The sequence below is a fragment of the Chiloscyllium plagiosum genome, unplaced genomic scaffold, assembly GCF_037043375.1.
Source record: "Chiloscyllium plagiosum isolate Xiang-an unplaced genomic scaffold, Cpla_swu_hap1 HiC_scaffold_13, whole genome shotgun sequence".
Lineage (NCBI taxonomy): Eukaryota > Metazoa > Chordata > Chondrichthyes > Orectolobiformes > Hemiscylliidae > Chiloscyllium > Chiloscyllium plagiosum.
Genome location: NW_028270151.1, coordinates 5,521,054 through 5,535,695, shown reverse-complemented (window position 1 = coordinate 5,535,695; position 14,642 = coordinate 5,521,054). Strand labels below are relative to the sequence as shown.

The following is a 14,642-nucleotide window of genomic DNA, read 5'->3' as shown; positions in this document are numbered from 1 at the left end:
TTAAGGAGAAAGTGAGGACTGCAGATGCTGGAGATCAGAGCTGAAAATGTGTTGCTGGAAAAGCGCTGCCTATATTTAGGTAACTTTGTAAAAATTAATTCACAGGACGTGGCTAAGCCAGCCTTTATTGGCCAATCAAGAGTCAGCCATATGGCTGCGTGTTGGGGGGCACATATAGGCCCAACCAGGTAAGGATGGCAGCTTCCTTCCCTGAAGAGCATTAGTGAACCTGATGGGCTTCCCCTGACAATCAGCAGGGCCATCATTAGACTCTTAGTTCCAGATTTGTCTTGAATTCAAATCCCACCATTTGCCACAGCAGAATTTGAACCTAGAACTTTACCTGGTTCTCTAGATTACCTTGTTTTACCTCGTTGATTTTTACCTCTCTAGAGTACTAGCCCAGTGATAATACCACTAGGCCATTGCCTCCCTTAGAAGTCATAGCCCTCCAAAATCTAACTGTACTGTACTTCCTACTTGAGATAATGAAGGCTGACCCTCCATCGTTCAAGCATTGTCCAGCTGTGGGTTTTAATGCAGGAAGTTACTGAGGAACTTGCTCAGAGATGTTAGGGCCCACCGCTGAAACAGGTGGTATATGAACAGGTCTCCTGGCTCAGAGGGATGGGCAATACCACTGCATGAGTTCTATTATGGAACAGGTGGAAACAAGCCCTGAACTCGGTTTAATTGGTCAGATGATGGCCTAAGGGCAGCTGGGTTAGCCCTCTATGATATGGGTGGGGTGGGGCTGCTGAGGCCTGGGCTGGAAGGTGATTGGCTACCCCCTGTCCTATTGTACGTGTCCAGCTGTCTCCAAATACACCAACTGGGGTACCAGCTGGTTAACGCTTACACCTTGTGCCTATTACACCTGAAATATCAGTGCGATGTGTTCAGTAATTTCTCATTTAACGTTGTAGCTGCATTCCCGAAAGAAGCAACTTTAAATGAAACAACTTTGAGCAAATCAGATTTTGCCATAAGAACCAATGCAAAAGCTGAGGTTTGGTTCTGTAGCACTTTCCCATCAGATAAAATATGTTAAACATCCCAGTCTGCATTTCTAAATAGATTCCTAAATTCCAATATTCATCACTAAAATAACTTGTAAGTCAAAATTAAAGCTTACACACAATTAAAGCTCACTCTGTCCACTCACATGCTGCACACCATTACTGCTCCTTACCACCTTATTGTGATTGAGGGCGAGGGAGAGAGAGGGGGGAGAGAGGGGGGGAGAGAGGGGAAGAGGGAAAGGGAGATGGAGATGGAGAGGGAGAGGGGGGGAGTGATCGGAGAGGGAGTGGGAGAGGGAGAGAGAAGGAGTGATCGGAGAGGGAGTGGGAGAGGGAGAGGGGAGGCAAAGGGAGGGGGAAAGGGAGAGGGAGAGGGAGAAGGAGAGGAAGAGAAAGAGGGAGAGAGAGAGAGGGATGGAAGAGGGAGAGGGAGTGATGGGAGAGGGAAAGGGAGAGAGAGAGAGAGGGAGTGATGGGAGAGGGAGAGGGCAAGGGAGAGGGAGTGATAGGAGAGGGAGAAGGGGTGATGGGAGAAGGAGGGGTAGAGGGAAAAGGAGAGGGAGAGGGACAGGGAGAACGAGGGCAAAAGAGAGAGAGATGGAAAAGGAGAGGGAAAGAGAGGGAAAGGGAGGAGGCAGGGAGAGAAACTGTGAGCATGCAAAGTGGTAAGTTGTTTAATATTTGTTCAGAGGTGTGAGCAGCTCCAGCCTGGCAAGCATTTATTACTCCATCCTAATTACCCAGGGGGCATTGCTGTGTGTCAGGAGTCACATCTACCCAGTCACACTGGGTAAGAAGGGCAGATTGCCATTCCTGAAGGGCATTAGTGAATCTGATGGGGTTTTCCCAATAATTACATGGCCACCATGATAGGATTGTTATGCATTTGGAGAGGCAAAGATTGATTATGGATAGTCAACATGGCTTTGTGCGTGGGAAATCATGTCTCACAAACTTGACTGAATCTTTTGAGGTAGTAACCAAAAAGATTGATGAGGGCTGAGTGGTAGATGCTGTTTACATGAGTTTTAATAAAACCTTAGATACGGTTCCACTAATTAGTAAAGTTAAGTCACATGAGATTCAGGGAGAGTTAGCCAATTTAATATAAAATTTGCATGATGGTAGGACACAGAGGGTAATGGTGGAATGAAAGCCTGAGACCAGTGGTGTTCCACGGGGATCGGTGCTGGGTCCACTGTTGTTTGTCATTTATATAAATGATGTGGATGAGAATATAGGACGCACGATTAGTAAGTTTACAGATGACACCAAAATTGGTGGGACAGTCAACTGTAAAGAAGGTTATCTAAGATTGCAAAGAAAGCTTGATCAATTGGGTCAATGGGCTGAAGAGCAGGAGATGGAGTTTAATTTGAATAAATGTGTGATATTGCAATTTGGGTAAACAAAGAAGGGGCCCGGCTTACATAGTTAATGGTAGTGCCCTGGGTAATGCTGTCAGAGAAACCTAGGGGTTCAGGTTCATTATTCTTTGATTGAAAAAGGACCTGAGGGGAAACTTTTACACACAGAGGGTGGTTCGTGTGTGGAATGAACTGCCAGAGGAAGTGGTGGCCGCAGGTACAGTTACAACATTTAAAAGACATTTGGATGATTTCATGAACAGGAAAAGTTTAGAGGGAGATGGGCCAGACACAGGTGGCTGGGACTGGTTTAGTCTGGGATTATGGTCAGAATGGACTGGTTGGATTGATGGGTCTGTTTCTGTGCTGCATGACTCTATGAATTCAAATGTCACCATCTACCACGGCAGAATCTGAACCCGTGTCCCAGGACATTAACCTGGTACTTTGGACAGACTGGTGACAGGACCACAACACCCACCCTCCTTCACCCGGGAGAGCTGCTCTGGGTGGTGCTGGTTGGCAGTGACGAGCAGTCCCAGAAACAAAAGGATGAGAAAGTGAAAATCCGGGGACAACATCACACAAAAGTGCACCATCATTTAACCCCCTTATCTCTATGGTACTAAAGGAGAACTGAGGACTTTCTGTACCTTTGTAAACATTGGCAATACTTGTCAACTTCAGCACTAAGATTTGTTTTTATGTCAGCATTTGGCATTGAGACTGTTTATATAAACATTTAGAAATGTATTGACCCTTCACCTACTATGTAGATGAGAAACACACCAAGTGTCTAACATGGGAAGTGTTATATCTCACACGCTCTGTGCTGTATTGATGTAGGCTGTTATACAGGAGTGCAGGGATTTCACCATAAGCATGTACTAGACCCAATGCATGTACAGACAGCTCACTGAGGAACCCTATCCAAAATCCATTGGTGATTGGTCACATCATCCAACATGCAGGTTGTAGGGTCCTTAAAGAGGCGGCTCCCCCAAAATTGTCTTTAGTTCCTTTTCGCTCACTGCATGGTAGAGCTGGGTAGGAGAGGGGCGAGCTGTTAACAACATCACACTTTGGTTTCTCCGACTCCGCTACAGACTATGTCAGTTACCAAATACATCCCTCCTCACGCAATACACTGGGTGGAGCTGTACTGATGCCCTGTGCCTGTTTCAAAATAGCCACAGGCATCAGACTTGTGTGAAAATATCATTTCACAGGACCAGCTGAGCAGGTTTGACAGATAACCCAGTGCACATATCTTCACGTAGCAGCTTTCTTGTTGTTTCCCTCTGGTGAGGCTGACTCTCCGATAGAATCCCTGCTACACAGGAAGAGGCCTTTCAACCCATCAAGTCTGCACCGATCCTCCAAAAAGCATTCCAACCAGTCCCCTACCCTATCCCTGTAAACTCTGCATTTCTCGTGGCCAATCCACCAAACCTATACATCCCTACAGTGTGGAAACAGGCCATTCAGCCCATCGAGTTCACAAAGACCCTCCAAAGAGCAGCCATCCCGACCCACGCCTTACCCAATCCCTGTAACCCTGCATTTCCCCTGGCTAGCCCGTCTAGCCTGCATATCTCTGCATATCTCTGGGGCAACTTACCATATCCAATCTACCCTGACCTGCACACCTTTTGGACTGTGGGAGGAAACCGGAGCACCCAGAGGAAGCCCACGCAGACACAGGGAGAATGCACAAACTCCACACAGACAGAGGCCCAAGGCTGGAATTGAACCTGGTCCCTCGCGCTGTGAGGACAATATCAATACAAAAAGTATCTAAAAAGGAGTCTGGGTGTGTATTAAGATGGAAGTGCAGCTCTGAGCACAGCACTTTAAGGAGATGTTTCTCAATAGATCTACTGCATGGACCAGTCAGAATGCTCCCTTGACCCACGAGGTGAAATTACAAGGAGGGTTTAAGCAAACGACAAGCATGTTCTTTGGAAAGTGAATGTTTGAGGAGCGGTTTGCTCACAGTTTTCTGGAAGCTGAAAGGAACAGCTCGAGTAGATAGCGAGAAACTAGGTGTACAGGTGTCAGAGTCAAAGTCAAGGAAACACAGTCTCAAAGGCAGAGGCAGGTGGTTTCCAGCCTTGACATTTTGATAGTTAAAGGGTGATGGAAGTTGGAACGCTCTTTAACAAACAGCAAGTGATGCGACATCAATTATTTATTGTAAGTTCCTAGCAGTTGAATGATTAAATGGATATGGGGCAAAGGTGAAATTGGGATGAGATCAGTCCTGATCTCCTGAATGTTAGAACAGACCTGAGGGATTTGAAAGACTTAATTCTGTTCCCACGTTCCGAATTTATTCTGAACACAGTTCTCTCAAACTGCAGGTCACAATCATGACTGTTCCTAAGTATTTTGATATTCAATTCTCATTTTCCCTTCACCCTTTCATAAATGTGTTCTGAAATCCTAATGTGGTGTAATATAATAATGCAGCCACTTAGCTTTCGCCTTGCTGACAAACTCTGGCAGGTCAGAGTGACACGCAGTGACTGGAATGGTTTAAGGTTTGTATTTGCATAACTGCAGGCATTGTGAGTACTGACATGGCTCTCTAAGCCAATCAGAGATGGTATATATCTCTTTTCCATGCAGGACACTGCTGTATGGTAAAAGCAAAAACTGTGTTGTTATAGTTACTACATAGTTCAGTACTTTAGTCAGTGGGGAAATCTGAATAACCCTAGATGCCACAATGCAGAATCTTTTTCTAACTCTTAAATATTGCTCCATTTAACATTAATAAATCTGCTCAATATTCTGAATTAGAATATGATTTATGCTTATGTTTGAGAAATTCTCTGAATAGATAACAATAGAATAGTTCTTTTGTGCAGCAGGAAGATGCCATTGTTTTCAGACAGTGATAGAGTGTTCTGATTTGTAGGAAACACATGAGTTCTGAGAGCTAGCTAACTGGCTCAATGGCAGGAAGCAGAGGGTGATGGTTGAAGTTTGTTTCAGGGACTGGAGGCCTGTGATTAATGGAGTGTCACAGGGATCAGTGGTTGGACCCTTGTTATTTGTTATTTACATAAATGATCTGGATGTGAATGTACAAGGCATGTTTAGTAAACTTGCAAATGATAGAAAATTAGGAGGTATCGTTGATAGTGGGAAGGTTATCAAAAATTACAGAGGGATCTCGATCAGATGGGGAACTGGGCTGAGGATTGGCAAATGTAGTTCAATACAGGTAAGTGTGAGATGTTGCACTTTGGAAAGTCAAACCAAGGTAGGACTTATACAGTAAATGGTAAGGTCCTGAGGAGTGTTATGGACAAAGGGACCTGGGAGTACAAGTACATAGTTTGTTGAAAGCAGTGTCACAGGTAGACAGGGTGGTGAAGAAGGCATTTAGCATGCTGGCCTTCATTGGTCAAGGTATTGAGTCTTGAAATTGGGACGTTATGTTACAGTTGTTGGTGAGGCTGCACTTGGAGTATTGTGTCTGGTTTTAATCACCCTGTGTAAGAAAGACATAGTTAAACAGGAAAGAGTGTAAAGGAGATTTACGAGGATATTGCCAGGATTAGTAGGTCTGAGTTATAGGGAGAAGTTGGCCAGGATAGCACTTTATTCATTGGACCGTAGGAGAATGAGGGGTGACCTTTCTGAGATGTAAAAAATCATGAGGAGCATAGATAAGATAACTGCATATAGTCTCTTTCCCAGTGATGGGGAATTGAAAACTAGAGGGCATTATTTTAAGGTGAGAGGGGAAGGATTTAAGAAGGAGCTGTAGGGCATCTTCTTCACTCAGAGAGTGGTGCAGATATGGAATGGGCTGCCAGAGAAAGTGGTTGAGGTTGGTACTATAGCAACATTTAAAAAAAAACATTTGGATAGTTGCATGGATGGGAAGGGTTTAGAGGGATATGTGGGCAGTTGGAGTTAGATGACTGGGCACCATGAGCAACATGGACCAGTTTGAGGTTATGGGCCTGTCTCCATGGCTCTATGCCTCAATGACATACACTGGCTCTCCTTTGTCTAACGTGCTGACTAGCTCCTCAAAGAATTATAAAAGATTTGTCAGGTATGACCTCTCCTTGATGAAGCCATGCTGACTCAGCCCTATTTTACCTTGCACTTCCAAGTACTCTGCAATCTCATCCTTAATAATAAACTCTAAAATGTTACCGACAACTGAGGTCAGGCTAACCAGCCTATCGTTTCCTGTCTTCTGCCTCCCTCCTTTCTTAAACAGCGGGGTTACATTAACCACTTTCCAGTCCCCAGGACCCTCCTTGACTCGTAATTCCTGAAAGATCACCACCAATGCCTCTACAATCTCCTCAGCTATCTCCTTCAGGGGCCTGGGGTGTAGTCCATGGACCAGATGGGGTTTATCACTCCCCTCACCTCCACCCGAGACTCTCTTGAAATTCTGGTTTTGGTTCCTTCTTCTTTCAATGGGATCCTCATCCTAAATTGGCCGTGATCCTATTGAATGGCGGAGCAGGCTCATGAGCCAAATGGCCTTAATCCTGTTCCTGTTTCTTATGGCTGTGTGGTTTCATGGTCAAACGCCACCCAATTGACGGGGCTGTCCTCCTAATGATTTGAGAAAACTGTAAGAGAGGCTATGAGAGAGTTAGAGAGTAATAGACTCTATGCTGTAGAAATTAGATTAGATTAGATTATTTACAGTGTGGAAACAGGCCCTTCAGCCCAACAAGTCCACACCGACCCGCCGAAGCGCAACCCACCCATTCCCCTACATTTACCCCTTACCTAACACTACGGGCAATTTAGCATGGCCAATTCACCTGACCTGCACATCTTTGGACTGTGGGAGGAAACCGGAGCACCCAGAGGAAACCCACGCAGACACGGGGAGAACGTGCAAACTCCACACAGTCAATCGCCTGAGGCGGAAATTGAACCAGGGTCTCTGGCGCTGTGAGGCAGCAGTGCTAACCACTGTGCCACCGTGCCGTGCAATTCTGGTCTCCTTCTTATCAGAAAGATGTTGTGAAACTTGAAAGGGTTCAGAAAAGATTTACAAGGATGTTGCCAGGGTTGGAGGATTTGAGCTACAGGGAGAGGCTGAATAGGCTGGGGCTGTTTTCCCTGGAGCGTTGGAGGCTGAGGGGTGACCTTATAGAGGTTTATAAAATCATGAGAGACATGGATAGGGTAAATAGACAAAGTCTTTTCCCTGGGGGAGTCCTGAACTAGAGGGCATAGTTTTCGGGTGAGAGGGGAAAGATATAAAAGATACCTAAGGGGCAACTTTTTCACGAAGAGGGTGATACATGTATGGAATGAACTGCCAGGGGAAGTGGTGGAGGTTAGTACAATTACTACATTTAAGAGGCATTTGGCTGGGTATATGAATAGAAAGGGTTTGGAGGGATATGGGTCAGGTGCTGGCAGGTGGGACTAGATTGGGTTGGGATATCTGGTCGGCATGGACGGGTTGGACCGAAGGGTCTGTTTCCATGCTGTACATCTCTATGACTCTATGAATGTATACTTGCAGACATGGAAGTGAGGGAGAGATCAAGATCAATGACTGAAACATGTTTAGCAGCAACGGATGTTATCAAATCCACTGGGACCTGTTTTGGAAAAGAGGGCCATTGTAGAGGCATGTTCCAACTGAGGTAGCAGGAGGAGGTGAGAGCCTGGTAATATTATCACCGGACTGTTCATCCAAAGGTACAGGTAATATTCCTGGGAGCTGAGTTCCAATCCCATCATGGCAGATGTTGGAATTTGAATTGAACAAAATATCAGGTATTAAGAGTTTAATGATGAACTTGAATCGTTTGTTGATTGTCAGGGAATTCCCTGACAATCCTTACCTGGTCTGGCCCATTAGGGAAGGAAACTGCCATCCTTACCTGGTCTGGCCTATATGTGACTCCAGACCCACAGTAATGGGGTTAGTTCTTACCTGCCCTCTGGGTAATTCGGGATGGGCAATACATGCAGGTCCAGCCCTCATGTTGTGAATGAATCTTTTTAAATCCCAGAGGGGCATTGAAGAGTTTATTTGGATAGAAATGGCGTGCAGGGAAAAGGCAGGAGATTGGCACTGGCTAACAGAATAGGTGCAGGCACAATGGACGGATTGGCCTCCTTGCCACAATACCAATTCTGTGCAGGTGCCATTATCCTCTCAGGGCAGCAGGTACACTGAGATCTAAGAGGCCGAAAGGCCTTGGATAAAAATCCCTCAAACTCAATGACTCTAGACAGAGGAGCGCTCCAGCACCAAGCAACCAGGAGAAATAACTCTGACAGAACTGAGGGTGAAGATGGACTGAGTGTAACTGTTGGGTTTCTTACCTCTTTGACGTCCCACGTTAGGTTTACAATTTTGTGTCCGGGTTCCGGCTGCCATGGCGACAGCGTGACGACTGTTTGCTGCAAGGACAAGGGTGAGGGTGAGGGTGAGGGTGATGAGGAGTATGAGGGTTTGGGCAAAGATGAGGATGAGGGTGAGGGTGATGAGGAGGATGAGAGCGAGGATGAGGATGAGGATGAGGGTGAGGTTGAGGGTGAGGACAATGGTGAGGTTGTGTTGGACGACAAAGACGTTGCAGCTGGCTGGGGTTGCCATGGCAGCGTTGATTCCGCCCAGGTCGGGGTCAAAGTGCTTGGCAGAGGTTGATCACACGTATCACCCTGATAACCTTCTTCACAAACACAAACATAGCCATCGTCAGAGCTGCTGCAGTTGCCACGGTGACAGGGGTTGCTTGCACAGTTGTCTACTCGATCCTGGAAGAAAAAGGAAAGCAATTTTATTCTGCTGGAGCTAGACCGCTGGCCAACACAATTTCTGAAAATCCCTTGGGTTGCACTTATTGGTTTTCAGCTTCTGTCAGCTCACAGGAAACATCTTGTGAGCGACACGGTGTTCCCTGTTAAAAAAGGAAGGGAAGTGACATGTTCCTTTAACACCTTTCTATAACAATTCACCCAGAACCACCAGGAAGCTCTTCCAGAAATAATATTGTCTTTAGTTTTTCATTTCTTCTTGAAAAATTATGCATCATCACTTGCTAATCCGAACCCCATCTCCCACCCCCATTGTAAACACCTTCCTCTCCATGATGCAGTGCTTTAGGCAGGTCAAAGCACTACTCTATTACACCATTCAATATGGAAAAGAGTATAGTGAGTGTAGGCTGTTAAATGAAGGGATGCTACCATATCCAGGGTTGAATCATAGAATCCCTATAGTGTGGAAACAGGCTATTCAGTTCACATCAAGCCTCTGAAGAGTATCCTACCCAGACCCACTCCCCAACCCCATCCCGGCATTTAGCATGGCTAATCCACCTAGCCTACACATCTTTGGACTATAGGAGGAAACCTACGCGGACACAGCGAGTACATGTAAACCTCACGCACATAGTAACCTGAGGGTAGAACCGAACCCACATCCCTGGTGCTGTGCTGACCACTGAGTCACTGTGCTAGCCCTTATTGACCAAGCTTTCTGCAATGCAGTTGGAAGCGCACTATTTTGAAATGGAAATTGTGCGATATATTTTAATCAATGTCAAATTTTGCAAAACCAATGATGTCTACACACTTTAACAGTTATACAATAACCGATTTAAATAAATGAGTATAATGTGAGCACAATTGCTCAGTATGTACGGGACTGATTCAAGGTCCTTCAAGTGTGAGGGTATTTTTTTTAACCTCCCACCCCACGTTGTAGAAAATATATAATTTCTGCACAGTATCCTCTCGGGTAAAGTGTGGCGGTTGGAATCAGTGATTCAATTTGTGCCCCCCCATGTTCAGTTTACATGAGCAAGACAGCATGGGTAACCATACAAATTTGTTTGGAGAGGTTTGAGAAACACTGTGTTCCTGAGGCTCATGCTGTTTATATGCAGTTGGGCTTTTGATGGAGAGTGTATGATTCTGTTGCTTGGCAATGAATCAACACAGCCTGATGTTCAAAACCAAGGAATGTTCTAAACCCAGCGCTATCTCCACCTCATGGGTGCTGGGTTTTGTATGGCCTTTTGTACTGGAGACAGATAGCTACTGTGAACATTTTGCTGAACTATTTTATGGGTGGCTCAGTGGTCAGCACTGCTGCCTCACAGTAGCAGGAACCTGGGTTCAATTCTACCCTTGAGTGACTGTCTGTGTGGAGTTTGCACATTCTCCCCGTGTCTGCATGGGCTTCCTTCTACAGTCCAAAGATTAGATTAGATTACTTACAGTGTGGAAACAGGCCCTTCGGCCCAACAAGTCCACACCGACCCACCGAAGCGTAACCCACCCATACCCCTACATTTACCCCTTTACCTAACACTACGGGCAATTTAGCATGGCCAATTCACCTGACTTGCACATCTTTGGACTGTGGGAGGAAACCGGAGCCCCCGGAGGAAACCCACGCAGACACGGGGAGAACGTGCAAACTCCACACAGTCAGTCGCCTGAGTCGGGAATTGAACCCGGGTCTCTGGCGCTGCGAGGCAGCAGTGCTAACCACTGTGCCACCGTGCAGGTTAAATGGGATTGGCCATACTAACATGCCCATGGTGTCCAGGCCAGTTGGGTTAGCTATGGGGAAATGTAGGTTGGGTCTGGTGGGATGCTCAATGAAGGGTCGCTGTGAACTCAATGGGCCGAATGGCCTGCTTCTACACTGTAGGGATTCTATGAAATTACAAGCTTTATTTTCAGGAGATAAAATCCATGGCAAGTTTTATGTATAAATTGTACATTCGTTATGGAAGCAGTGGGTGGGATTTGTCAGTTTTTCATTCTATATTATCTGAAGTTTTTGAGTGTTTTACATGAACGATGCTGTCCGTTAAACAATGCTGTAGACCAAGCCAATTTATTTGGTTGAAGAACATGGAATGATTGGAGGAACAATCCGAGTCAGAGGGTTTTGAACAGCGTGCTGCTGCAGTGACATACTGCACTGTAGGGAATACCAAGAGACAAACATATCAATATCCAAACCAGGAACAAGAGTAGGCTATTTAGTGTCTCCAAGCTGCTCTGCCATTCATTGAAATCGTGGCTGGTCTGATTGTAACTTTAAATGCACATTCCCCCCCTCTCCCAATAACCTTTCACACCATTGCTTAACAAGAAATCTATCTACCTCGGCTTTAATCTACTTAGGGTGGCACCATGGTTCAGTGCAGCACAATGGCTCAAGGGCAGCACAATGGCTCAGTGGTTATCGCTACACCCTCACAGCACCTAGGAGCCAGGTTCAATTCCAGCCTCGGGTCACTGTCTGTGTGGAGTTTGCACATTCTCCCCGTGCCTGTGTGAGTTTCCTCCCACAGCCCAAAGCTGTGCAGGCCAGGTGATTTGGCCGTGCTCAATTGTTCATAGTGTCAGGTGCATCAGTCAGGGGCAAATACTGAGACTTTATAAAGCTCTGGTTAGGCCCCATTTGGAGTACTGTGTCCAGGTTTGGTCCCCACACCTCAGGAAGGACATACTGGCACTGGAGCGTGTCCAGCAGAGATTCACACGGATGATCCCTGGAATGGTAGGTCTAACATATGAGGAACGGCTGAGGATCCTGGGATTGTATTCATTGGAGTTTAGAAGATTAAAGGGAGATCTAATAGAAACTTACAAGATAATACATGGCTTGGAGAAGGTGGACGCTAGGAAATTGTTTCCGTTAGGCGAGGAGACTAGGACTCGTGGACACAGCCTTAGAATTAGAGGGGGTCAATTCAGAACAGAAATGCGGAGACATTTCTTCAGCCAGAGAGTGGTGGGCCTGTGGAATTCATTGCCACAGAATGCAGTGGAGGCTGGGACGCTAAATGTCTTCAAGGCAGAAATTGATAAATTCTTGATGTCACAAGGAATTAAGGGCTACGGGGAGAATGCGGGTAAGTGGAGTTGAAATGCCCATCAGCCATGATTGAATGGTGGAGTGGACTCGATGGGCCGAATGGCCTTACTTCCGCTCCTATGTCTTATGGTCTTATGGTCTTAAATATAGGGAAATGAATTTGGGTGGGTTACTCTTTGGAGGGCTTGTTGGGCTGCAAGGCCTGTTTCCACACTGTAGGGGATCTAGTTTTAATAATACTCCAGGACTCTGCTTCCATCATCAGTTCTGAAGAGAGTTCTGAAAACCCATTTCCTTTTAACAGAAGAAAAAAATCACTTCTTTCGAATGTGACTCTTGATTTTTAAACACTGACTGCTGCATCTAGATTCTCCTACAAGAGGAAACATCTTCTCTACATCCACCTTGTCAGGAGCCCTTGGAATCTGTATATATCAATCAAGTTGTCTCTTACTAAACATAGAATAGAGAACATTCCAGCGCAGTACAGGCCCTTCGGCCCTCGATGTTGCACCGACCTGTGGAACCAATCTGAAGCCCATCTAACCTACACTATTCCATTTTTGTCCATATGCCTATCCAATCACCATTTAAATGTACATAAATTTGGCAAGACTGCAACTGTTGCAGGCAGAGCGTTTCACACCCCTACTCTCTAATCTCCAGGGGATACGAGGCAGGAAGATCCAACCCTCCTCATAAGACAACTCAATCATTCCAGGTATTACTTTGGGAAACCTTCTCTGATTTGCATCCAATATATTTCCACTCTTCCTTTAATAAGATGATCAATATTGTACACGTAACTCCAGACGTGGTCTCACCAGAGCCCCATGTAACTGAAGGAGAACCCCCCTCCTGTTGTATTCAACTCCCTATGCAATACACTGTCACAGTCTGTTAGCTTTCCTGATTACTTATTGTATCCGCGTACTGCCCTTCTGTGATTCATGCACTAGGACACCTAGATCTCTCTACACCTCAGAGCTCTCACTATTTAGATAAAATGTTTTTATTCCATTCTTCTTGCTAAAATAGATAATTTCATGTTTTCCCACGTTATACTCCATTTGCCAAATCATCATTCACTCTTTAACCCATCTATAATTCACTGTCTTTTTGTATAGAGCACAGGGGTCAGGTATAGGTACTGGCTGTAAATTAACAAATCTTCCCTCAATCATATAATCAGCTTGGATTATGCTCTGGTACCTTTGCCTGAGTAAATAACAGCTAACATTGCTAGGTGTCTGTAAATATTTTACCTACCTGGGCTGTTTGTAGTGATTGTAATGAGGTCAGCCAGGTTTGCACCCATGAGGGTTTGTACCAACATATAATACTGCCATTTAGGGTATCATCAGCTTTTTCAGTGATCAATGGAAAACATTTTACCAGGTCTACCCCAGGTCACCATTTATCTGGATGATGTGCTAATAACAGGGAAGACCACTAGGGAGCACTTTGAGAACGTGATTATAATCCTTAAGACTTTTCTCCCAGGCAGACATAGAAGGGAGACATTTGTATTCCGGGCATCCCATGTGACCTACTTGGATTACAGAGTCGACAAGACTGGGTTATACTCTTTGGAGGTTAAAGTGAGGGTGATCAAAGGTAGCCTGGTTCCCATGTCTGTACCGGAGCTTAGATCTTTCCTGGAACTGGTGAATTATTACGGAAAGGATTCCTGATGAAGGGTTCCTGCCCGAAAAGTTGATTTTCCTGCTCCTCGGATGCTGCCTGACCTGCTGTGCTTTTCCAGCACCACTCTGATCTAGACTCTAATCTCCAGCATCTGCAGCCCTCCCTTTTGCCTGATTATTACGGAAAGTTCATTCGTAACCCAGCCTCCATCCTGGTCCCCTAGAAACAACTCTTAAAAAAGGGTCCCCCTTGGAAATGGTCGACGAGCCAAGCCACAGCTTTCAGGGAAGTGAAGAGACAGGTATCGCCCTGTACGGTGTGGCACACTATAATCTCAAGTGAGATCTGGTATTGACAAGTGATGTCTCCCCGTACAGCATTGGAGTTGTATTAGCTGATTCGTGGCGTGACAGAGCAGAATGCCCAATAGCATATGCATTCAGGACTTTGGCTAATGTACAGTGTAAATACAGCCAGATAGACAAGGAAAGTTTGTCAGATTTGGAGTCAGAAAGTTCCACCAATATCTTTTTGATATAAATTATCAATAACAACAGACCACTAACCCCTGCTAGATTTATCTAAAGAGGACAAAACAGAGTGACCCATAGCTGAGGGTGTGGAATTACAAGTTGGAACACAGTCCAGGAGACCAAATACCAATTGTGGATACATTGAGTCACCTCCCCCTGGCAGCTCCATCACCAGAGGTACTGTCACTGGAAGAGACTTAATGGTTTTAATTTTCAG

The 14,642-nt window shown here is 45.5% G+C and overlaps 1 protein-coding gene across 1 annotated transcript in view; it reads right to left on the bottom strand.

Annotated features, from left to right (window-relative positions):
• The window catches only part of dner (delta/notch-like EGF repeat containing), a 318,647-nt gene that overhangs the window by 178,580 nt on the left and 125,425 nt on the right, over positions 1-14,642 (bottom strand). Inside the window, exon 2 of the mRNA XM_087993300.1 lies at positions 8,726-9,160. Coding sequence (XP_087849426.1) covers positions 8,726-9,160 — 435 coding nt within the window. The remainder of the gene's footprint in view (positions 1-8,725; positions 9,161-14,642) is intronic.